Source organism: Copidosoma floridanum, unplaced genomic scaffold (genome assembly GCF_036245765.1).
Source record: "Copidosoma floridanum isolate Cflo_tuat_1 unplaced genomic scaffold, Cflo_Japanese_pri ptg000020l, whole genome shotgun sequence".
Classification (NCBI taxonomy): Eukaryota; Metazoa; Arthropoda; class Insecta; order Hymenoptera; family Encyrtidae; genus Copidosoma; species Copidosoma floridanum.
Genome location: NW_028321897.1, coordinates 26,510,560 through 26,537,553, shown reverse-complemented (window position 1 = coordinate 26,537,553; position 26,994 = coordinate 26,510,560). Strand labels below are relative to the sequence as shown.

The following is a 26,994-nucleotide window of genomic DNA, read 5'->3' as shown; positions in this document are numbered from 1 at the left end:
TTAACCTTGTGGTAAAACCAGTAGTCATAAATATCTCTTACATTTCAAAGTTCCATCTTAAAATCAACTTTTGTAAGATGAAGTTTTTAAATCTAATATAACCAAGTTTTTTTAGATTTTTGAAATTTATTGTAATAACAAGTTTTGACCTTATGAACAGATTATTTTGTAGCTTCCCCATTCATAAAATACTAATAAACTGTATTAATATTATTTTTAATAACTGTTGCTGTAAAAATTAAACCAAACTTAAAAAATTTTGTAAGTAAAATGTTTATGCTTTATTACAGTTGTAGGTGCAACTACAAAACATATTTAAATTTAAGTGGCGTTCAAAGCTCGACAATCACAATAGTAAAAAAATATTGTTATTTAAAATAAATCAAATGAAATTTAACAATTGTTGAACATGTATCATACTAATCTTACACAAATTTTCTTAATAATACGATTTTAAATTTACGCATTGTGGACTTACTAATCAAAAACATTTCACACTGTTATTTTACAATTTTTTTCTACAATAAATTTACGCATGTTGATTTCTTATATATATATATGTAGTATTTGATAAACATATAAGTAACAGAATATTACAACTGCTTTGATCCCTTTAATTTTTTTGTCGGAGATGAAACATTCGAAGGTAATGTCGATTCTGGTACTAAATCTGATCGTCTTGAATGCGATAAATCTGTTGAATTCTTATTTTCCGTAAGAACTGGTTTACCAGGCTTTGTATTGACATTATTGGTAAGTTTTATATCATTTGAAGTTACTTGAGACAATACTTTTTTTTTATTTCCATTTAATACATCCGCAGTTGATCCAACTATTTTATTTGACTGAAAATGTGCTGCACTTGAACTTTCCTTTTCTAGAGCCTTATGAATTTGTTCCTCTACTTCTAATACTTCTTCTTTTTCCAAAAGCTTAATAAATTCGTTAAGCTGAGTTTTGCTAAGTTTGATGTCTTCCTTACTTATAAGTCCAACAACCTAAAAAATAAATTAAAGTTTAAAAATAATTCACAAACTTGGGGTAAAATTAGTAAAATTTGAGTCGTACTTCATTAGAATATATTACAACACGAATAACTTTGGACTAAAGCTAAGATAAATTTTTCAACATAAAAATGCATGTGCATGCACTCTGATGTACTTAAAATTAAATAACTTAAAGCCAATTTCAAAAATGTTTAATTTTGTATGATTCAAAAACTAATGAGTTAATAATTATTTAGTGCCATCTCCGTAAAAAATGTTTGTTAGGTAAACTTTTATTCATTAAACAATGGGATGGCTCAGTAGCTGCACATTTCCATTCAAGAAGTAGACAATGCGTGACACCGTGCGTTTAAAAACATTCATTTTTGACCTCTATCTTTTATAATTTCGAAATAAAATATTAAAAAACCCATTATGATTCGTGGGTCTAACGTATAAATGACGCTAAACTTCAGTTTTTACAAAATGTTTTTACGGGAAAGCCTATTGAAATAGTTTTATAGCATACGTAATGTTAATAAAAATTTACATTTAGATTCAAGAGTCATACTTTCTTTTCGGTTTTAATTGTCCGGACTTTTAAAAGGGCCAAACGATGTATCGAGTAAGAAAGACACGTGTAATATAGAGTTGATTGCGAATTAAGATAACGACATGTGTTGGCTAAGCTCATCTCTAATGCTTTCTTACGCTTTTTTATCTAGTTCCCGAAAAAATACAAGATTTTCTTAACTGACGGGATAACTTGTTTATCAGCATTAAGTTGAAGCATTTACATAAAAACAATATGAAATTTAAAGCCAGTTTTGATGCTGTAAAATAATGCATTTCTCACTGTTTAGAAAAAAAAATAGTGAGATCTACGATAAATTTTTACCGACCGTATTTATCGTCAAATCAGAAATCCGAAAGTTTCTATGAGTTTTTAACATCGGTTGATAAATGACTATTTTAACCAGTATTTTTATTACTGTTGAATTGTACTGGAGACATTAATGTCGTCGAATAAAATTTTTAAAAACTAAGTACTAGTGGAAAAATATACAGAAATAATTTTCTAAATGGGACATAAATTTTACATGAGTTTTCCAATTCTAAATTTGTAAAACTCCAACATTTTTTACAGCAAGTTGTATTAAAGGGTATGGTGTGATGTTATTCACTGACTTTTATAGGCTAATAAATAAATTAGAGATTAATTTAGAAAGGATACGCAAACCTAGTTTTAAATTTATTCAGTTACATGTAAAAACTTTGTGTAATAAGACTGAAAAATTGAGTTACAAAGTAGACATGCATTTTGATTTAAGTTAGATCCTCTTATCCACAATTCGCTTTGTTTCTCTTAGTCTTAGAAATAATACGTGGCAACCTTGCTGATATTTACAGCAACGATGTACTTTATTAAGAATAAATATGAACATTATTTAGCCATATAATAATTATCATTGTTTGACTTAGTCTATCAGTAAAAAAACTTTACGCTTATCAACCATCACTAATGTACAAATATTCATTCAGAAAGAAAGAAAACAAAAACAAAAGTCCTATCACAAAGCCAATTTTTCGACTCTAGCACTATAAGCTGTAAATGATTCAAACTATTGTAGTGTTTTTTTTCATCAATGTTTGAATATGCAGTGCTGATTGCTAGGAGCTGTTAGTATTTTGGTCACACACCTCCAAATCAGAGGCTGCGGTACAAAAAACGTCATGGCTGAGGCACTCCGACCACTTTCAAGCTGAAAACTCAAAAAGTCTCACGGATTTTCTATAGGATAGATCTTGTGTCATGTGGATAAGTTCACTTAGCACATTGTAATTCTTATGTTAATGTAATTGACATTTTTTTTAAATACTATATTTATATTTATATTTCAATAGGCTTAGCATCGTAAGGAGTAAAAATGTAAGTCTATTTATGAAACTTGTGAGGGTATAAGTATATTTCAATTTTTTTGATACAAGTCAAGTAATGAGCAAAACCTCTTCGAAACTTAGAGGGTGGTTCTCTAGATAAATAGTCGTTGCCTTTGGCTGCTCTTTTAGACAATATGTCCTGTTAATGATTCTAAGGTGGTGACAAATTATCGTGCTAGTGAAAGTGTTATTAAAGATCATAAATATAAATATTAGGAATACACCTGTGATTTTTGTGAGCGGAAGTCTTTGATAAATAGAAGTAGTTAAGCAACTTATGTAAAGTCTTGAATTGTTTGGAGTGCTGTTTATAACTCTATTAAAGTAATGATTTTATAGACGATCATATTAAAGTAACATAACTTCTTAAGTATGTAAGGTATGTGGATGAAATATTATTTTTTACTCAATGACATTTTTGACACATTATAATCTTAACACGTTGACATTAAATAAATGAACTTGGCTTAATCATTACCAAGTATATGTGGGTGATTTTGCTGTAACTATTTCAGATAATGTACCCGGTTCAAATGCGCATAATAAAAAGAAATGCATTAATCTAAAAGTAAATATCTATGTAAAAAAGCGTTTTTTTTCATTAATCATGAAAAGAAGCCTTAAAAGTAAATTTAGTGATCAAATTCCCTAAGAAAGTGTACCATCAGTACTGCAGGCGAATTCCTTTATTAAAAATCCAGGAAATGTACATACACTTTGCCTTCAAAATTAGGTCAATAAGTAGTGTATCGCAAGTAAGGTATTGACAAAAAGCCTAAGTAGTTAAACCGTATTTTATAACTGTGAATTTATGAACTATACTATATATGTACGAAATTGGTAGTACTGTTATCAATCTACATTATAAACTCCATTACCGAGAATTCCCATTTTCAACTGTTACGCAGATATAAGCTACCGTCCTTTCCATTCCCCTTTATTCGCAACTCGAATATATTTTGAAGGTACAAAATGTAAATTTTCTTGAAGCATATGTTGGTGCAGAAGGTCATATGGGCAGAAAAAAATTTACATTATGTCTGCAAGCCGTACAAGCTTTGCGTAGATACAACGTAAATGTGGCATATTGACTATTAACATGCTGTTGTGTGCACATAAAATTTAAAAAGTTGTAAAAAACATATAAACTGGTTTTCTGTTAACATACTTTTACGTTAATAGTAAACAAACCATTCTCTCAGTGTACCAGATCTCTTCTTAATGTTGTTGTTGTTCTAGCTGCAGTAGCAGTAGCAGTTTTTTTTTTTTTTTTTTTTTTTTTTTTTTTTTTTTTTTTTTTTTTTTTTTTTTTGTGGAGAGAGGGAAAATGCACTTAGGCACACCACAGGGACAGTGGTAGCGTAGGACTCGGTAGATTTTTTTTTAAGACCGCCCATACTCACTAAAAACCCCCCACGCCGTGTGGCTTTTGTTCTACCCCAAAACCGCGTTAGCATTACTTCAGGGTGGAGCCACCAGGAAGACCATCGCGTCTCACAGCATTAACGATCTAACTCGCCACCATTTGATGGAGGTGCCAATTCTCTCGAGTCCTGAAAAGGACCCGGGGTCTCTGAGGACCAGCACCCTCTCTAGCGCTCCATAGTAGGCCGCTGATGACGCAAGCACCACTATAAGATTGATGCTTTCCCTTGCAGATAGGTAAAAGTACCAAGCGCAGCGTGGGTCCACATTAGCCTGCCTCTCAACTCAAAGCCCCTTTGCCTTATTTTCATCTTGATTGGGCCTTTCTCTTGGCCTCTTCTAGCTCTCATCTAAATGCAGGGCACCTCCTACTGCCTGCTTCGTGCTTGTTGTCCGTTGTTGGGCAAAGAAAGCACCATGCTGGGCCTTGACATTTTTTTTTCCGGTGCTTTGAGCTTGGATATAATTTTTTCTTTACAGTTGCCTGAGACGTATCTATATCCCAGGCATTTGTAACATCTTGTTACTTCGGTTCCTCTTCAGATTTGGCAGCTTACGAAGCCGACTCGTAACCTGCCATCCTCCTCTGCTTTTCTAGCAGTTGTTTCGTCCACCGTTATCAACGACAGCTTCTGTCCTTTGGTATTTGGTTTTAAGAGAGCTACTTCTGGCTCCTAGCTCTTAAGTCCAAAAGTCCTAGCGAAAGCCTCTTTCACCTCATCCTCCTCTACAATAGCATCCAGGTCTCGGACCTCTAGTGTCACTTTTTTGTTGCTCATTTTGACAGTACCCTCTCCAGCTACCAACTTTTCAATTTGCTGTGAGAATGCAATAGCATTCTTTACATTTTTAGTGTAGCATGTCTGCTTTTTTTGTAGTAACAACACTTTGGACTGCTACATCAGCCTTATCAGGGTCAAAATTCGCCTTCATCGTCTTCAGCACCTTTGCAAAGGTCTGCCCTTCAGCCATCTTCACTGCTACTGTTGTTGTCACGTCCACTTTTTTCTTCTGGCTTGTTCTGTCATTCAGGAGAATCTCTTTTTGTTTGCCACTGCCTGTTTTCTTTTTCTTTGAAGACATGATTTGCTGGCGTTTCTCAGGGCTGTCTGATGGGCTCCTATTCCTTTTACTTCGTTCTATTTCCTTTAGGGCAGTGTTTAGGGTTTTTTTTCTGTACATGCCGTTGGAAATTATCTCGCCTTTGTTCCCTCTACTTCAGGGATTCAAATAACGACTTCCAAGCGTTTGTAAATATTTCTTCTTAATAAAAAATAAGCGCGCCTTTGAGCCTATTCTTAACAGCGTTCACTGTGTTACTGTACTTATCGTTGATTGCTTGTAGCGTCTCTGTAATATCTTTCGTTGCTGATTAGACTTTATCAGCCACTTGCTGTTTTACTTTGAGCTTAGCACTACTTTCTTATATAGAGGCAAGCTCCGTCTGGGTCTGTTGGCTAAATACTGACACGTTGCTGTCCTCGGTGTCATTGGTGCCTATGCTCGACAGGCTTCCTCTTCGTTTTTGTCCGTGAGAAAGGGCCATGGAACATTTAGCAGTCCCTGTTGGCCATGAGACACGTCTTTGTGCCCCCTCCCCCCCCCAGAATCCGTGGGGCCTGCGCCAGTCACCCGGGCTTTCACCGGATCAGAACTGCCGGCGGATTTTCTCAGGGAGGTTACCGCCTGGGGTACAAGTTTTGCATCGACGTTTTTCATGTTGGCATCTTCTTAATGTCGTACTGATCCGCGAAGGCCAGCACTACCCTTTTTTCTAAAAATAAATATTTGGAAAGGGTTAAAACCGGGGCGGCTGCCCTCTCTGTCACCAGAGAGAACCGCTACTTTCTCGGGCCGGCCGGGAGTCGCCACTCTCCCTCAGTCCCATCCTCGGTCACTGTCCTGACGTTAAGTAACAAGTTCAAGAATGGTGTTCGTGAGTAATGTATGTATATGTTGGTTCACTACAGTCATCCTAGCGAGACGAGCAGCAGGTGTACAACCCCACGACCGCGCAGACAACCTAACAAAACAAGCTGGCGTAAGGCACTAAGGTGCCGGCATATAGCCTTTTCAGTGGTAGTAAGCCTAGATTAGTCGGCCCACCACGTCTTTTTTGTTTATGAGGCGTACAGCCATATCAGATGTGGTTACCCAGACTTACCTGGGCTAAAAATAGATAGGAACGTGTTGATCAACGAACCTATCGACATTCAAATACACGGCTTTTGCGACGCGAGTAAGGTGGGATACTGAGCCTGCATTTACATTGTATCGCGATCTATAGGCGGGCAAATTCAGTCAAAGCTTTACTGCTCAAAAAGTCGCGTCGCTCCGTTAAAGGAACAGATAATTCCGATTGTGCGGTGCGTTACTTTTGACATGCTTGTTTAAAGATGCTAAGGATGCTTTGATTTTTAATGCAAGTAAGGTTCTGTTTTGGACTCATTCCACGATCGTTCTACAATGGATCAAAAAACATCCAAGCGTGTTGAAAGTATTCGAGACCAACCGCGTAAATAAAATTTAAAAAATATCAAAAGATGCGCAGGCAAACTGGCGTTATATGCGCTCTGTGGATAATCCCGCCGACGCGCTTTCTAGAGAGCAATTACCTCAAGATTAAAAAAAAGTAAGTTATGGTTTAATGGGCCCTTATGGCTTAGTCAGCCGGAGACAGCGTGGCCAGGGTCTTCGGGCGCATTTAACGGGCAATTGCCAGGGGTCAAAAGGGCGTTTTGCGCTTTAACAAAGATGAAATCGGAGAATTGCTTGCGGGAATTGACTCAAAGAATTTCTACGTGGCCAAAATTAATAAGAGTAGTTGCCACCTGCTTGCAATTTTGCCGATTTGCTAAAAATAAAGCTTAACGCGAGAGAGAAGCAATAACACGTGAAAATGATACGTCTGTAATAAACGAATTAGCAAAAGCCGAGGAGCGCATTGTCAAGCTTGTGCAACAATCGCGATTTTCGGTTGAAATAAGTTAACTCCTAGAAAAAGACGGTGTTAAGAATGCAAGTATTGGTGCACTTAACCCGTTTTTGGATAAACAGAGCTTACTAGAGTTGGTGGTCGAATTTGCAAAGTAGACCTTCCGTACGATCAAAAACACCCGTTGTTGCTTCCTGATCGTAATTATGTAACGGATTTGTTTATACGGTACTGCCATGAAAGATATTTTCATACAGGCGCAATGTCAACGATTTGCAATGTTCGGCAAAAATATTGGATCGTCAATGGTAGAAACCAAACGCGTCGTATTGTTCGTGACTGCGTTTTGTTGCAGGCGTTTTCGGCCACAGCACGCTAATTATAAAATGGCAGACTTACCTTCCGCTCGAGTATCAGTCGCTCCTCCATTCTATTGTACGGGAACAGATAATTTCAGCCCACTTTTCGCAAAAGAGAAAAAACAGCGCAACCGAAATAAAATAAAAGTATATGGTTATATATTCGTGTGTATGTCATCCAAGGCGGTTTACATTGAAATTATCACTACTTCTGATCTGCAGGCACTGATATTTTAATCCAAACCGTACGATATTAACAAATTAGGTTAACATAATAACTAGCTTTGATATAATCTGAGACAGAGGCCTTTTCTAATTCTTTTAAGTAAATACAAACAACAATCAGCAATAAGTAATAGGTCATTAATAACCCTTTTTAAACACGATGGTCCAGCACCAATACGCTTAGTAACTAGCGATAAGAGAGAGGATAGTTTTTATAAAAGGCTATTGCCAATCCAGAACTATTTACATGCTTCTGGGCACGTGCACGTGTCTAACTTATTAATAAATTATTGCAATAAGAATCTGAATTAGAGAAGAAGAGATACGCTCTCTTGCAATAAAATCTCTCTCTCTGTCGTACGTCTCTGCAGCGCCACACAAGACTAACTGTCGCAAATTTGTTTTGCATAGCAACGCGAGAGGGAGAGGAGGGAGGGTGTTTTTACGCGATCAACCCTCTCTCTCTCTCTTTTTTACCTGTCACCTTTTTAGCGGTTAAGAACCGTACAAGTAGCCCTACTCAGGTGGCCTCGTACCTGCAAGTTGGGGGTGGCCCAGTACTCGTACAGGGGGGGGGGGGTTAGCCTCGGATCCATACGGGTATACGAAGTATAGTGAGAGTAAGGAGTAGCGATAAAAGAGAAAAGAAGTAAGTAGTAAACGAAGAGCAGTGCAAGTGAGCAGAAGGGCGGGACGGGGACTAAATTAGATACGATACAGTAACCATGAGAGCTACGGGCACAGCCAGTGCTCATATTTTCACGGTACGAGCACAGGCATGGGAAGGTGGCCTAGTACCTGTACGGATGGGGTGCCCTAGTCCCTGCTTGGTTATCTCAGAGTTGGGCTATCTCGCTTACGAGCACAGGCACGGGAGGAAAGGCCTAGTACCTGTAAAGATGGGGTGTCCCAGTCCTTGTTCTGTTTACCTACTGATGCTTTCTCTCAATCTCGTAAAGTAAGGGCCTTATATAAGAAGCTTTGATTGAAAAAAAAAAAAAAAAAAAAAAAAAACCCTTAACAACCCTTCGCAACAACAACGAAAACACTTTAGGCGAGCTTGCAGGCTTAAACTAATCTGCCTACTTCACAGCTTTTCTTCCCATTTCCGTTTTTTTTTTCATTCTGTGCCGTCGTATACTTTTCCTATACTCCTTTTCTCCAACTCTTTCAGCCTACCTGAGGCAGCTGAACGGTGCCTAACTATTTCAGTACAACTAGTAATTGTTTACTACTTTAAAAAAGATATGGTACGGATATAGATTTTCTATAGAATTGGTAAGTAATATAAGAAGTGAACTTTTTTTAAGACAAATAATAAATCTAATAATATTTTGGTTTATATTTCTTATAAAATAAATTTTAAACTAAAATTCAAAAATTGTATTTACAAAGTAGAGATTACATTACTTACAAATTATTATGCGTATAGCTCCTTAGTATAATTGCTATCATCTTTTCATTTCATATGGAAGTAAAACTTTTTTATGCAATTGACATTATAAAGAGCATACATGGGTTTGTAAGCTCTATTAGGAAAAGAGCAAGTGGTTACCAGTCTTGGGAACTTTAAAGAAGGATATTCTGCCATGTCAGTGAATCTACATCTTTCCAGCCACTTTTGTTTTCGTTCTTTATTCACAAAAACTTTTGTGGCATCTTTAAGGTTTTTTCGTAGAATACTTATAATCTTAGGGTATTTCATATCACTTGAATCTCAGGCTAGTCCACTATGCTAAGTTGAAGATATAGGTTTTGATCTTTGTATTTCTGTAATGATTTACGCCAAGCAAAGGGTGCTTTTAAAAGATATATTTTTTCTTTAGCATCGTTCGAATGAAGCAAAAGAAAAGCTGATTTAGTAAGTACGTAATTGTTGCAAGGCTGTTTAAAGCGTTGAATGTCCAACATATATTCGATTTTTTTTTTTTTTTTCTTCATCTTAGAACCTCAAACTACCGTTTAAATCTTTCATAATTTTTACGGATATAATGATTCATAATGTAATATATACGACTGCGTAGTATATACATCATTAAGTAGATGGCGTTGCTTGCGTCTGAACGAGTAGCCAGTAGCCTGGGTACGAGGTGTTCTTGCGCAGCACCATCAGGTTACCGTCAGCCACGCCACCGAGCAGTTGTAAGAGTCTCGTGTTGAATAAACGTATTGAAACTGTTAAGTATTGCTCTACGTTCTTTGTAGCGTCCATTCCCTCGTAATCGGTATCACTGAGATACTTAACATTGGCGACGAGGATAAACACGGACAGTAAGTAGCAGAAGTAGCGTGCGAAGTTAGTACGGATCGTTGTTATTTCGTGTTTCATTACTTAAGAGAAAAGCCACGTGGACAAGATGTTCAAGGGGAAGGCCTTAAACACCTTGACCAAAGCCGAGTGGGAAGAATATGCACACTGGGTCGTGGAGCAGAATCAGTTACTAGTCCAACAAAAGAACGACATCTTAGAGAGGGAAAAAAGGCTGTCGGACGGACAGAAACAACTAGAAGCGGCCCAACAGTTAGCAAGTTTGGCGAGCACGGACCCGACCGTTGCAAATACTACTACCATTGTGAAAGGAACGTTCGGTAGTATCAGTGAGTTTACTGCTCAAGATGACTGAATTCAATGGCATGAGCGTTTCGAGCAGTACATCGAGGTTAATGAAGTGCCTCTAGGCAAAAGGGTGCCACTGTTCATTACAATGCTTGGACGGGAGGGGTACGGCAATTGAGAAACTTGTGCTCGCCAACCGTTCCATCATCGATGCCACTGGAGACCCTCGTTAGGTTCATGAGAGAACACCTGCAGCCTGTACCTTGTGTTATCACCGAACATTACAGGTTTAGGGAATGCCGACAGCAGGAGAATCAGGATATTAAAGGGTTTGTGGCAGACCTAAAAAGACTATCAACGTATTGTGAGTTCGAGGCTAACCTCGAAAATAGCCTGAGGGATCAATTTGTCTGGGGGCTTGCAGAGGAGAACATTAATAAACGCTTATTGGGAGAGCGAGATCTAACTTATCAACGTGCACTGGAGTTGGCGTTTTCCTGGGAAGCTGCGAAAAGAGACGCAGCCGGGATGAATGCAGCAAAGGAGAATAGCCTCAACTTTGTCTCAACGAAGACGGAAAACAAGTCCAAGAAGCTAAGCGAAAAGGTAAAGTGCTACTGTTGCGGTAAAGAAGGACATAAAACGTGTGACTGTCGATTTAGAAATTATACGTGCAATCAGTGCGGAAAAGCGGGTCATTTGAGAAAGGCATGTAAGCAAGGGAGCAATCGTAGTGAGAATGATCAGGGTAAAAAAGGGGCGCGACATAATTTTGTAGAAGAAGTTGATAATTTGTCCGAAGATTTCGAAAGGTTATGTAATATTAAGTCGGTGCATGCTCTTAAACCGAAGAAGCCGCTGGAGGTTATGTTGACTGTTCAAAACACCCCAATGTCGTTTGAGATTGATACGGGTTCTTCGATATCGGCGGTTTCTTACAAAAATTATGTGGCTTCGAAGGAATTGAGAGTTTTGCGGATCCATCCAACTGCGAGAGTTTTTAGAGCCTACCCGGGAGATAAAATAATTCCAAAGGGAATCATTAATGTAAATATTAGTTTTAAGAAAAAATCGAATAATTTAGAACTTTTTGTTTTGCCGGGAAACAGTGCGCCGGTAATTGGTCGTAATTGGATGCTCGAGTTGGGAATTTTGAAGCTAGATAGCGAAAATAATTTATTGACCATTGGCTCGATTAAACAGGTGGTGGTTGAAAATGCGATTTTTGATGAGTTTAAAGATGTCTTTTCTGATCCACTCGGTTGTTATAATAAGCGTCAATTTAGCTTGCAACTTAAAGAAGGAACAATGCCAGTGTTCAAAAAGCCGAGACCTGTACCGTATGCCTTGCGTGACAAAATTGAGCAGGAAATTAATCGTCTGGAAAAGGCAGAAATTCTAGAGCCAGTTAAATCGAGTCAGTGGGCAACGCCATTGGTCCCGGTGCTTAAGGCTAACGGCGAGATTCGCTTGTGTGGTGACTTTAAAGTAACCGTTAACCCGTGTTTGGAAATTGATCGACATCCCATACCTCGATTAAGTGACTTGAGCACTAAGCTGGCTGGGGGAAAGATTTTTAGTAAACTTGATATGAATCAAGCATATCAACAAGTGTTAGTCGATAATGAATCCAAACAGTTGCTTGTTTTGTCAACAAATAAGGGTCTTTACGCCTGTAACCCGTTAATGTACGGAGTTGCGTCTACTCCTAGTTTATTCCAGCGTGAAATTGAAACTCTTCTACACGATATCAAAGGAGTAGTATCTTATTTTGATGACATTTTTATCTCTGGTCCAACCAAAACTGAACATGATAAAAGCCTACGTGAAGTGTTGAAAAGATTGCAAGAATGTAATTTAACGTTAAAGAAAAATAAATGTTGTATTTCTAAAGACAAAATTACATTCTTGGGGCTTGAGTTGGACGCAGAAGGTATTAGAACTAGTAGTGTTAAAACCGATGCGATTACAAAAATGAAAAGGCCAGAGGAGGTGCCTGAATTAAAATCTTTTTTAGGTATGGTTAGCCATTACTCCAAATTTATTAAAAATTATGCTGACATTGCATCCCCATTGTATGAACTTTTGCGAAAGGAAACTGATTGGGTTTGGACAGGCGAACGTGAAAAATCTTTCTTAGATGCAAAAAGAGCGATCACATCGCCTGAGGTTCTAACACATTATAATCCCAAACTGCCTGTGAAAATTACGTGTGATGCGTCTCCGAGGGGACTGGGAGCAGTCCTTTCGCATGTATTTAATGACAGAAGCGAAAAACCGATTGCGTTCGCGTCTAAGGTTTTGTCACGTGCGGAAAAAAATTACTCCCAACTGGATCGTGAGGCTCTGGCACTGGTATTTGGGGTCAAATCGTTTCATCAATTTGTGTACGGGAGGAAATTTATTTTAGAAACTGATCATAAGCCATTGACTTTCATCTTTGGTTCAAAAAAAGGACTTCCCCAAATGGCAGCGTCAAGGGTTCAACGTTGGGCAGTGTTTTTATCTGGGTATGATTTTGATATTGCTTATATTAAGGGTTCCAGCAATGGACCAGCAGACAGTCTCTCGCGAGTTATAGTTAATGAAATAAAGAATAAAAGCGATAATACCGATGATTATACATATTTAAATTACGTTGCCAGTGTGGGACCTGTTGATGTCCATATCATTCGCGCGGAGACGTCTAATGATCCAATTCTGAGCTAAGTGCGTAATTGTTTTCTAATGGGATGGCCAACAGAAATTGATGAAAAATTTTATGCATTTAAATGTAAAAAATTAGAATTAAATGTCGAAGATGACTGTGTCATGTGGGGCCACCGAGTTGTCGTTCCTCTTAATCTAAGAAAAACAATGCTTGACGAACTTCACTCAAGCCACGGGGGAATTGTTAAAATAAAGGCTCTCGCTCGGTCTTGTATGTGGTGGCCTAACATAGACGCTGACATCGAAAATTTGATGAAGTCCTGTATGTTGTGCGCTCGTAATGCAAATAATCCTAGGCGTTCTGAATTACATGTTTACAAGTGGCCAAAAGCTCCGAATGATTGGATTCACATAGACTTTTGCGGTCACAATCAAAGGTCATATGTACTTAGTGATTACGGATGCTTTCTCTTAATGGATCGACATCCAAGAAATGTCTAATATCACGACCTCAAACACTATTCAAATTTTAAAAGACTATTTTGCCACTTGGGGCCTACCATTAATGATTGTGTCTGATAACGGGCCTTCGTTCACTTCAGACGATTTCAAGTTGTTTTTAGAGCAAAATCATGTCGAACATTTGAAGACGGCACCGTATCACCCTCCATCGAACGGAGCAGCGGAGGACTCAGTTAAAAGTTTTAAAAATAAATTTAAATTATTGATCCAAGGAAAGAATTCGCGACAAGATGCGTTGGCTAAATATCTTATTTATTTTAGATCAACCCCGCATTGTACAACAGGCGTTAGCCCAGCTGAATTACAACTGGTAGGAAAATAAGAACGCGCTTGGATGCAATTAAACCGTCAATACAAAAGAAAGTAGAACAGAGCCAAGCAAAGCAAAAATTTTATTTTCGGGGGGATAGAAAGGAAAGCTTCAACGAAAAAGATACTGTTATGACTAAAAACTTTAGTACAAACAAGTGGGAACAAGCGGTAGTTAATCGTAAACTTGGCCCTGTAACTTACTCTTTACAGACATAATCCAACAAAGAAGTTAAGCGACCTTTGGATCAAATTCGTCCGGGTCTAAAAGATAGTCCCTATATCTATGTAGATGACTTTAGCGATCAGCTGTTGAATGATACTGCTAAAGCACTCGATGTCAATCCCGTACCGGAACCTAAGACTGTCGCGAGCGAAACGTCGTTGCCTGTGCTTTCTAAAAAAGACCCTGCGGCGAGCTCAAATAGACCGTTGGTCTTACGTCGCTCATCGCGCATCAAAAAGGCACCGGAAAGACTTGATTTGTAACGGCGTACATTCAGACTGTTATGGGAAGAAGGATTGTAATATATACGACAGCGTAGTGTATACATCATTAAGTAGATGGCGTTGCTTGCGTCTGTACGAGTAGCCAGTAGCCTGGGTACGAGGTGTTCTTGCGCAGCACCATCAGGTTACCGTCAGCCACGCCACCGAGCAGTTGTAAGAGTTTCGTGTTGAATAAACGTATTTAAACTGTTAAGTATTGCTCTACGTTCTTTGTAGCGTCCATTCCCTCGTAATCGGTATCACTGAGATACTTAACATATAATATGAGAACTTTTCTGTTAAATTTTTCAGCCAAGAGTTTATTTATTTCTGTCATGGTAGTGCTTGGTTTAAAGTTTTTGATATTTAACATCGGTAGTGAATTTGTTAATGATTGGCTGATTAAAATATTGATCAATAAATGTCTTTTCCAGCAAAATAATTTTGTTTTATTAGAAAGTATTTAACAACATTTATGACTTTTTAATTTTTACCTGGCTTCTTTTTCTATTCCTTAGCGTGTCACTTCTCAAATTTTATTCACCTTTCTTGTCTTCACTTATTTTCTTCTTCTTTTCTGGCCTAACTGCTCTAACCTTTCTCTATAGCATTTAACAGACAAATCATATTAGTAGTATTATGTATTGGATTTTATAGTCTTACGTAAGTTTTGTTACATCTTCACTCTTTAGACTGTACTGAGCGATACGGAGCCATATTGAAAGTAATATTTGTCGAAGCAGGGTAAAAGCGGTCTGGAAGGCTCGACCATTAGGGATTAGTGCCCCTGCCCGTATCACAGCTATTATACGGTTCCAGGCAGGAGCCAGAAGACATGCCACCTAGTGGTTTCCCGTAGATGCGGTCATCGCCGAAAGCTGTCTCCGAACGGTTGGATCTGGAATGACCATTTCAGAGTCAGGGCAGATGATGGTCGTAATCGAAGTGTCTTTCCCGGGGTTGCACCGCTCATAGAGGCTTAATAAAGTGTAACTTCAGGTCTCTATGAAGGATGCAGCTGGTACGACCAACGGGCGTATACATTTTTTCAAGTCTAACCTAAGACGGGTCTAGCTTGGTTGCAGATAATAAAATTTTTCAGATTTCCTTTGTACCAATAAAGATGTTGAAGCCCGACCTGGTGGCGAACAACTGGGAACGGGGAGCAGCGTCAGCCAATTTTGGAGAACATCGCTGTACACTTTTTCGTGCGTCATTTTCCTTCTGTACTGAGCGATACAATCATGTAAAATTAAGCTGTAAGTTGATGGATTATCTGAAAAATTGTCATTTGATTCGAAATTATAATCACACATCTCTGAGAGCATTCTGTAAAGACTTATTTTGTTTAGAGCAGTCAAGAAAAATCAAAGGTGAAATAATAATAAATATGTCATATAGCAATGTAAGCTGACTGTTTGTTATATGAATATTAAGATTCCCATAAAAAATATTGCAAATTTAATTAATTTTACATTAATTATACTGCAATAATCAAACTGGCTACTATTAACACCTCATTTATTTATTTTTAGATCTTGTGAGTATAAGTTCATGTTTAACATTAACAACTATTTTACGATAGTCTTCAGCTAAACCAAAAATTATAATGAAAGGAATCAAGAGGTTAAAGTTGCCATTATTATTTGTAAGATTAAGTATATTTAAAGCGCTAAGCCAACCAGCATTTTCAGTCAATACATCTTGACCAGGATTGAGCGTCAGCTAGTTTGTAATGAGAGTTGTTGAACTTACATCTTTACACTTATCTATATGTATAGCGTTTATCTCATACATATTATCTTTAAATACATACAGGATGACATTGTTTACTAATTTAGTATTTGCACCTATCATAGTACTATCTGCTTTCACTTATCTTCTACGAACATATGAAAAACTGCGGAATAGTAACAGGCATATGTCTTGATGTTGAATTGATATTCAAATTTCATCACTATTATTGTAAGTGGATGAGGCATATGGTCAATGAGCATGAATCTCATAGTGTACGAAAGACTCATCGAATGGGACGAAAGACTAAGTGTTCAAAATGGCATCCATCTTCAAGATGAAAAATTGAAATGTTAATTCACACCTTTTATTTTTAAGCCAAGATTTTTGAGAAACTGAATGTTTTGATTTATCAATTTTTGACGCTTTCGTTGTCCTCTCTGACCCTTTCGACGATATAAAAGTTTGCTGTTGACTGAGCTTAGAAGTACACATCAATCTGCTTATATAGGTTTCGTGATGATAAATTATATCCATTACGATGAGGGTTCAAAGTGTAATCTTATCGTTATGACTCATCCAACGACAAGTTAGTAGGTTATTTGCGATGGAACTTCATTACCTTTATATCGTGGGCATACCGTAGTATAAAAAATTATAAATAGTATAATTTTTTTTCTATTTAAATAAGTTTTACTAGTTAGTCTGCACTCAGCTCGTAATTCATTAATCTTGAGAATAGATACAGATACGTCAGAGTTGTGAGTTAAGTTATCTTAAAGTACATGTTCAGTAAAATCTAGTAGTCACCCTATAGAACCTTATGGTCTGAAATGAACAGTTTAACTATATCTAATAACACTACGAAGCGTATTATTATTTGTCTTGATACTGATAATACTTTTTTTGGTTGTAACACATCGACTAAAAATGACTCATATTCAGTCTTATAAGGCTTAAAATAGAGACTTTTCCCTAATGCTTTCATAGTTTTATTATGTCTTTAATTTTTTTTTGTTTGTTTTTTTTCAGACTTAGCCACATTTGTGCTCTTTATCAAATCGTGTAATACCATTTGCGACAGCACCAGTTGCATTTAAGCCGGCATATACAAAATCAGACTAAGTATTAGGAAAAAAAATTCCTATACTTGTAGTCATCAGATCAGTTACATTACAGCTATGGCATAACATAAAAATGTAAAAGTATAAAGTAAAGTATTATTTTGTTCCACAGTTTAGTTGTGACTACTACGTCATACAGTAAAAAACTTAAAGAACAATCTTTAACTTTACATGTTATGAATTTTGACGCTATTGTAAAATAAGAAAAGTGTGCAAATTTGTGAGCTGTATTTTGTGGTCCATCTAACTGTAATGAAACCAATACTCTATTAAAACCTATAGGTTAGTCTATTTAAACCTTACAGTAAACATGAAAAAGCAGTCACACCAGATAATGCTTTACCGCATTTATGATAATTTTTGATAGTATAGCTTGTGAGAAACAAGACAATGTAAAGGTAATTTTTTGCATGAAAAGACATAAAAATGTGGTTTGTTTCTATCTTTGTCAGTCATATTCTTAAGTATCAAAACATCTTGTGAGAGACAACATAAACTTTTTAGCTCTATATTGCCATGATGAAGTTAATTTGAAGCATGTGTGTAATGATCATGTAAACTCAAATACGTCATGTACAAAACTCAAAAAGTTGGTATTAGTTGTTGAAAAAATCATCTGTATGGATTTTTTTTTATAAATAAGGATGTATATATAAATAATAGTCGATATAGAAATGGTTTAACAATTTTACACTAAATAAAGAATATACATAGCAAAAATGAACAGTCCAACGAAAGACATAAAAGGATTAACATGTATGAAAGAGAAAAAGACGTTCTTAATCAATTAGGTAAAGCAAGAGCAGCTATTAACAAAAAGTACAGGCTTTTAAAGTTTGGAAAAAATGAAGTTAAAAAAGTACTAAGTAAAACTCACAAGCAAGTAACAGATTCCTTAAAGAAAATTGTTAATACAACAAAGAAAATTAAAAGAAATTTACCTGTCATCCACAGCTACTTGAATAACGATAAAAATAATGAAGTTATGAAAAAAAAAAAAAAAAATTGAGAAACACCCAATGATAATAATAGCATGGTTTATGAGCCTGCTGTCAGTTGAAGTGATAACAATATGAATGAAGATACTAACAAAGTAAATAAATCTATTCAATACATGACTAATAATGTTGCAATCAATGAAAAATTATCTAGGAACTCGTATTTGCGAATTCCTAATAATGATGAAAAAAAAGTTATTGGATTTAACATATGGGGTACGAAAAGAAAATAGACCGTACGAACATGGGAATTCACTAATATAGTTTTGATAACAATAAAATTATAATGGGTTAACTTGAATTTCTTATGACTGACGAATTAATAGAGCTACAAAACATCAAGATACAACCTTTTCAATGCACGAGGATTTGCAAAAATATTACTAGATTTTGAAAACTTCGAATTTTCATTTGAAAGATTTAATAAATATGGACTTATTATACAATGTAAGAGTCATAAATATTTTAAACGGTAAAAGGAATTAAAAATCATTAGCCCATTTAGCTACTACCTCTGACTCATATTTAGTGTTGTCCTTCCTCAGTTAGGAAACCATACATTTTTATGCGGAATCATCTGAGAAAAATTTTTTTCGTTGGCAGAAAACCTCTGTTAGCGATTTTATCAAGATCTACAAGAAATCGTTATCATTTTAGCTATTCAAGCATTTTTTTCTGGAAAAAAAAAATTGAAAAATATGCTAACGTGTGAAAAGCAAGACTTTTCACATTTTGAGAAGCGGCTTCTAATAAAAACATTGGCGTGCTGGAAGGCATCTATTATTGTATTAGTCACATCCTATTTGAACCTCTAGCCAAAAGTGTAACAAGCTCTGCTTACTGTGACACTTATTTATGTAAAGCTATCCCCTCCACTGTGGCTTGTCCCTCCATTGCAGCTTTCCTCTCTATTTTTAGTGACTCTACTAGGTGGATGATCTACTCTCTTGGTGTTTCTTCATTTTAATTCGCTGTTTCGATTCCTACTTCTTATACTCTAACAATAATCATAGTTACGCCTCTTATTTTTATTTATTTATTTAATAAAATAAGTAGTCAATTAAGAAAGGAGGCTAACTCGATGTACATGATGTTAGGGCGCCTTTCATTTATGGTATTAGGAAAACATGATCTGTTTACGTATGTTTCACAAGGAACTGCTTGCGATTCTTATTTGATTGTATTGTGTGCGTATATTGTGTCATTTGTATATGTGCTGGGTATAAAAGCAACAAAACTTGAAACTCTGACTACATTACGATTTTACATCTCCTTCGTAAGAGTCAGAGGTATATTATACACTTTACTTAATTTGCGTTTATTGTATTTATCAAAATTTGTATTGTTAAGAATTTTTATTACTCATAGATTTTTGTACCTGATGAGGGCCGGAACATTGTCCAAACGGCCGAAACGTCGTTTTGTTTTTTAATAAATACAATATTTGACAGTATTACTGTCATTGGACATTATTTTAATTATGTACTTAAATATCTTTACCACGTTAAATATCACAAATGTACTTTTTTTAATTTTTGTTAAGGTATTTATATTATTGTCACTGAAATTAATATTCTTGCAGTTATACTTTGTTATAAGTACTAAATTTTTCAAAGTATTCTTCGTACTTAAATTATTTTTTTTATTAAATTTTTTTATTTGATTCTTCGTTGTGACAATTAACAAATTATTTATTGCGTTAACATAAACATATCCGATAAGAAGTTCTCATACTACCTCAACATCTAAAAAAACCAGTACGTATATAAGGTTCACAGTCTTATACTAATACTCTCAGACTGCTTTTAAGTCGTCCATGCCATTAAGAAATAAGTTGACATTTTTAATATTTTTTTCGGTAACTTTGACTATTACTTTTTTAGAAAAAGTAAAATTACATTCCTCTAGTGGTGTGACGATGTCATAATCTGCGTCTACTTTATTTGTCTGTTTGAATACCACCAAGACGTAAAAAAGCATTAACTTAGACAGGCATTTGGGCAGGAATTTATTTTAAAAAGATAATTTTTTCGCCTTAATTATTTATTCATGTATTATAAAACACAGATGAATAGTTGAGCTACTTATTAACAGCGCTTGTTTGTTCAAGGATTAATAAAATTTCTATAAAAATTTTTTAATCAGTTGGGTTATTATTACTAGCACTCCATCGCCCAAGAATTAATTTAATTACAGTAAAACTAAAAAGCAGCAGTCACTTAAAGCCATCACTTGCTTGCCTGCAAATTGTTTTAATTTTTGTATTGGATTAAAATACAGTCGGGCTAGTCATTGCTAGCGCCTACTACCCTTAAGATTTAGTTTTCACTCAAGTAGAAAAAAAAAACAGTCGAGCTACTTACAAAAGTAAGCTTTGAGAAACATACAGTCAAATACTACCTATTTTGAAACATACTTTTCAATGCATAATAATTGCTAAAAAATTTAACTTCTCATTTCCCTGGACTCATTTTTGTTTTATTAAAATAGAATCTCATATTTCTTTGAATGGTACTAAATTGTAGAATAATTAACACCCTTTCGATAAGACAAAATACAAAGATTTTAAACAACGGTCAAAACAGAAAAAAAAAATTATTAGTGTGGAAATTAAGTTAGAAATTTTCAAAACTCATGATATGAAATGGATAAATAAACATATTTACATTACAAATTTACAGATTGATGATGCAATAAAAAAGATAACATTCTTAAATGTAATATAGTTTTGAAATGTATCTTCTTTATTTTACCTGCTCTTATTGCTATTAAATAACGTATGTGTACCATCACAAGTATGATTTATCCTTATTGTAAGGTACTCTTTGGAGTTTTTTTTTTATAATACATAATAAGCAATCAATATCTGTCGTACGTTTGGCATGGTGAAGCATGATATATTGCAATGTTTAATAATAGTATCTGCTTACATAGAATAAATAATGGCTAGTGTCTTATGTTATTTTAAAGAATCCATGTATTTGGATTTGTTTTAAACTACGTTTTATAAGAGCATCCTCTCAGAAGTCTCATTTCTTTGCTTACAAAATACTAAATAAGTCAATTTAAATTTAACCTATTTTTTATAAAGAATTTATTTTATTTACTAAATTTAAGGCACTAAAAAATTATCTATGTTGTTTAAAAATAGAGGCACAACCAATTAATGAACATTTTATGATAGTTTGTTGATTAAAAAGATCTTTTTAGTATCTAAATACTTGGACATTGATAATTCGTATCAAAAGTAACTCTTATCAATAAGATATCTGATGATATTATTTTTTTTTTTTAATAAAATGTAGTAAAAAAATTGAAGCTATAGGGTGCTCATAGTTGAGTAATTGGGCTATACAAACCATTAAACTTAGACATACAGATAGACGAAAATAGGTCACGATGCGAGGCGGTTAGGTACGTGAGGGAGATACAACCCCACGCCAGCCACTCTCGCGAAATGGCGCAAAAGGTATAATGAGCAGATCAACTTGCTTGCTCCTTTGCACAAAGACAAGCAGCCCGAGGGGTCCGAGAAGGCTGCTTATGAGGATAAGTGCGTAGTCGGAAATTAAAAAAGATTTTTTGTCTTTTTTTGACTTACTATTTTATTGTTTGCCAATACTAGAGGCAACCTGAATTGACTGATATTTTGACTGAAGAAATAAAGGATGATCTTGGAAGAGTGCCGCCAATTGCGAGCAGCAGTATAGGAAGCTTGACCAAGACGAGCTAAGCAGAGGATCTCGACCAAAAGAGAGTCAAGGATGGTAAGATCGATTGATTGAGACTAGTTAGTGTAGGAGGCTTCGGGCCTTATATACGGTTTTACATGGGTCAATTCGTGGGTCCCGTTCTTGTGTACACGCAGAGTTCGGGTATTGGGAAGAGGACTTGAGTGTGAACCGGGAAAGCGATCATCGAATGGAAAAGCTTGATTTCTAGGTCACGCCCTTGCATAATTCGGGGCCGCTACTCAGGTTCGAGCACGTGATGGTTTGCAAATTTTAGAAAATCCTCTTCCCAGTCGAACACACTTGAGAGAGGGGAAACAATATCCCTTTTTCCTCCCGTCTTTCTTTACAGCTGGTATTTCGCACAACTAATGTTATTGCTAAAGTAGTGCTAGTTATTAATAAAAGAGCGAGAATACTTAGTTAATAAAGAAAAAAATAAGAGTGAATTTACTGGTAACGATGATAATAACAGTAGTAATTAAAGTAATTCAAATAGTGATAATAATAATGGTTCTAGCCATAGCGTTGATAATAAAAAAAAAAATAGTAAATGTTTGTTTGTCCGTGTTAAATTCTTTATGACTCAATTGAAATTCGAGCCATAAATTGAATTTCGATTCGCTTATGCCGACAAATTATTATTTGTTTCGTTTTTCTGTGGAATTGTAAGAACTTACGTGAATTTTTTTTGCCGATTTAGAGGACTGATTTTCTAGGTGGAATAATCAAGTCAACGCTTTCAAGGCTTTACGTTTAACGTTTTTTTGTGTTTCTTTTATTAACAATAACAGTAGAGTAAACAAAATAAAAAAATGAAACCATCTAATGGTAAAATAAATATCTGGTTACAAAGAAAAGTTATCTGAAAAAAAATGTCAGTATGCCAGTAAATCCAGTTTGATTGATTTACGCCGTATTTCTTGAAATATTTCTCTAACTAATAGCGAACAAAGATTTTAATGTTACTTTGAGATAAGGTAAAAAGACAAAAAAAAACTTTTGGTCTTTAACGAAGTAACATATAGTGAAACAAGCAAAATTTTGACTTACAAGTCGTTCAGCAGAAGAGGCGATTCAGCAAAAAAATCAAAAGCCAAAATAAGAAACTATGCAGAGAGTCCTTTGCAATACAACGAAAGAAACAATTAGCGTGCGTGCAATTTAGTAGCTATGAAGGAGCGGCTACTTGCTATCTGCAAGACAACCAAGCGAGGAGTAGACCGATCGGCTCGAGTCACGAAGGCAGGTAGCCCTGCGTATGCTTAAGGCATACGAGCGGGGGCAACGCACACATAAGTGAAATAAACTACTCATGTAAATACAATTAAATTCGATAGTTAAAATCATGCGTGTGCCGCTCCCCACCAGTCAGTAGCCGACCAGACCTCCTCAAAAGTGAAAAATAACCATTATTTCTGAAAGGCCTCTTCTAATCCAAACAGTAAATATAATAACAGTAGTTCTAGTAGTGGTAGTAATTATAACAAAAATAATGGCAAATATGATAATCGTAGTAATAATAACAATAGTTCCAGTAGTGGTAGTAGTTATAATCAAAATAGTTGTAATAGTAATCGTACAAGTGACAATGATAATAACAATAACAGTAATAATAATAATAATAATAATAATAATAATAATAATAATAATAATAATAATACTAATAATAATAATATCTGTTCCGGATGGATCAAGCTTATATTCTTAAAGTGAAATATGTGAAAGTTTGTCTGTCATGTATGTGTAGTGAAGTAAGAAAAAATGTGTTGAAATGAAAATGGCGAGCGTTGTCATGTAAAAAAGATGTTGTTGATTTTGGTTAGAAACGTTCAGTTTTGCCACTAACTTCAATGACTCTGAGTCACATTTTGTTTGGCAGAAATAAATATCCTTAAAATTCGATAATTTTCCAAAGATGTTTCTTTCTTTGCGCGAAGTTAATTTTGTCAGCTACAATAACAATAATAATAACAATAATAATAACAGCAATAATAATAATAATAGTAATAATAATAATAATAAACGTAATAGTAATAGTAACAACATTAGTATTGATGATAGTAATTTCATGAGCCTTGTTCATTAACTTAAGTATGAATAATACCAGTAATTATTCTTATGTTGTTTATTTACGTTTATGAATAATCGTGTTCTCAGCGTACTGTTTATATTATTGAGAGTGAGAGGGAAAGGGGAAAGAGAGGCTGTTTAGTTGCACACGATGGTAGTGGCATGGGGTTGCTTGTTCCAGTGCAGGAGTAAGGAGGGCACCAATGGACGATGAGGTGTGTGGCTTCGTTTTTATTTGACTGAACTTCAGCTGCTGACGTTACAGTACGTTATGAATGCAGCGTTGAGCTCAATAATTGCGGCATACTTATGGTCTAGAAGCAAAATTTTATGTGGAAGCTATTTAGAGAAAAAAGTACTTAATAACAATAGCTATATTAATAGTCATTACATTATTATCGTCATCAGCATCATCATATTAGTGATAATATTAATAATATAAGGGATACTCATAAGGTTTGTAATAGTTATCATTATTACTGCTAATGTTATTTTTATCACAAGGTTACGGCAGTGCTCGCAAACATATTGATTTCTTCTAGGACAGCGTATTTTTTTGTAAAAAGAGATCATCAAAGGCGGTACGCTTAGTATAATCATATTTTTATAGCACTCCGAAACCGCAGAATGCTTGCGTAATATTTGAGACCAAATAAACATAAAAATCATATTTCTTTTTTTTAAACCATGATTTTTAAATTTTTGTATTCGATAAGAAGAGAACATTGACTAAGTACATCATTTTGAGGAGCTTCTAAGAGAAAACAAATTATGAAACAAGTACTTTATACATTACTTACGACTTACAATTATATAACTTGATCACAAGCACAAAATAAAATTAGTTCTTTAGACAAAGACAATTTACTTATTTCGTGAAGTTTGTCTTACAAAATATGGAATTTATTTTAAAAATTTTGGACCATTTATTAATACCCAGTGTTGTCAACTTATTATCAATTCATTACTAATAATACATTAAATGTTTGTTACAGGAGCTTAACGAACAAGTACAACTCGGTTTTGATGTCACAATTGAAAAATAATGTTTATAAAATAATATTTACATATAATTTACAAAATAATTAGTAGTTGTTAATAACTTGTGTATCGTTTCTACGGTACTAAGAGATATTTATTTAGGTTTTAATATAAAAACCGCAAGAAAATCTAAATAACAAAATTTTGATCAGCGTTTGATTGAAAAAATACGTACTTCACATTACATGTAACTTTTATATTGCTTGCAGTTTTTGTAAACAGTAATTTTGACTCTGGTAGAAAAATTTTGCAATAATTAAAATTAATACATGTAGATATCTTTGATTTCAAAAGTCAGTATGATGCACAATAAGTCTTGGCAGTCATTAAGTTTGTATTATACTCCAGGGTGATAAAATTATATAGAACTTCATATTCTAAAAATCTTTCAGGTGGTTCCTACGGTAAAACAAGGACACAACTATCACAAAGAACTTATCTTACATTAAACTCGCTATTACTCAAAGAATAGGAAGTAAAGTATTACCAAAAAACTTAAGGGTATATATTCAGGTACTCTAGTTTTTTTACAAATTTTGTCTAAAATTAGAAATATTTTTGATTGGTCACAGGATATTCAAACTTAAAAATATCATTTGACAACAAAAGTGTGCCGAAAACTTTAGAAAATTAAAAAGTTTTCAATCTGACGTTGTTCCATAACGGTTCCTAAGTAAGTGTATTAATCTTTAAATCTTAACGTGCAACAGAAAACAATTGAGAAGCAATAACTAATAATATTTCTATAACATTAGTAAATCAAATGGTAAACCATAGGGATCATTGTGAACAAAAAGTTTAAGGATTAAAAATTGGCAGAGATTCACAGAATATAAGCCTTAATTCTTAAACTTACATGAAGCCCGAAGTAGGTTTATTTGTTGCAAAGAACCGAATTGAACATGTTTTTTTCAATGTCTTAGAAGAATTATATTGATTAGAGGAAAAATAAATAGATTTGTAACAAATATGACTTGCTGTAAGAGTCAGACTAACATGCAATTTTTTTATACGTCAAAACTAGAGCTTCAATGAACACTACATAAAAATGATCAAACTGATGTTAAACACACATTTTTACCAGAGTTAGTATTGTTTAAGAAATATATAGCTATGAGCTTACTTAAAATGAATTTTTGAATCTGATTACTTCTTATTCTTAAATATAAAATAGCAGCCTGCTCCAAATTATAAAGTCAATCACTTTGGTCGCGTGTAGTTTTGGTGCAAATTTTTATTACTTAAAAATGCCGTTGCTACAGGCCGTATCTTATTAAATTTTAGACTGATGATTTAAAAACTTTTTACATTGGATTATGCGTAAAAAATATAAATTCAAGAAGTAAAAACATTCACTTCATCTGTTCATTAAAATTACTTTAAATCTTGAACATTTATTAAAAATATATCTTAAAAATATATCAACTTCAGAAATTTTTTCTAACAAAGTGTTTTATAACAAAATATAATTTTGCATTGTACTTCACGTAGACTGTAAAAGTTTATGTATAGTCATTTTTTTAGAGCTGACAAGTTTTATAACTTACTTAACGGTGATTCAATGGCTTAACCTTGGCAAATTACTTTCTAAAATTCCACAAGCATGTTTTTCACATTTCATCTGAGAAAAAATTACATTTTAGGACTTAAACAACCTTATTGAAGGTCTCACAAAAAACCTAATTTTTTATTAAGTGTAAAAAAACTTTTATTCTTATAACTACTTTTGGTGAGCTAATTTTTTTTATTTTTTTTATTTTTTTTTATTTTGTAGTAATGTTTGTATATAAAAAATTTTATGGGCTCAAGCTTACTTTCAGTTCTTTTTTCTAGCCAATTTCTGTATCTTAACATTATTCAAAGTAAAATAAGAATTTTTGGAAAAAAAAAAAAAAA

General features: G+C 34.6%; 1 protein-coding gene across 1 annotated transcript in view; it reads right to left on the bottom strand.

Moving 5' to 3' along the window:
• Nucleotides 1-231: 231 nt before the first annotated feature.
• Nucleotides 232-26,994, bottom strand: part of Letm1 (Leucine zipper and EF-hand containing transmembrane protein 1) — a 224,786-nt gene continuing 198,023 nt past the window's right edge. Inside the window, exon 7 of the mRNA XM_089593931.1 lies at nt 232-998. Coding sequence (XP_089450057.1) covers nt 594-998 — 405 coding nt within the window. The 3' untranslated portion in view covers nt 232-593. The remainder of the gene's footprint in view (nt 999-26,994) is intronic.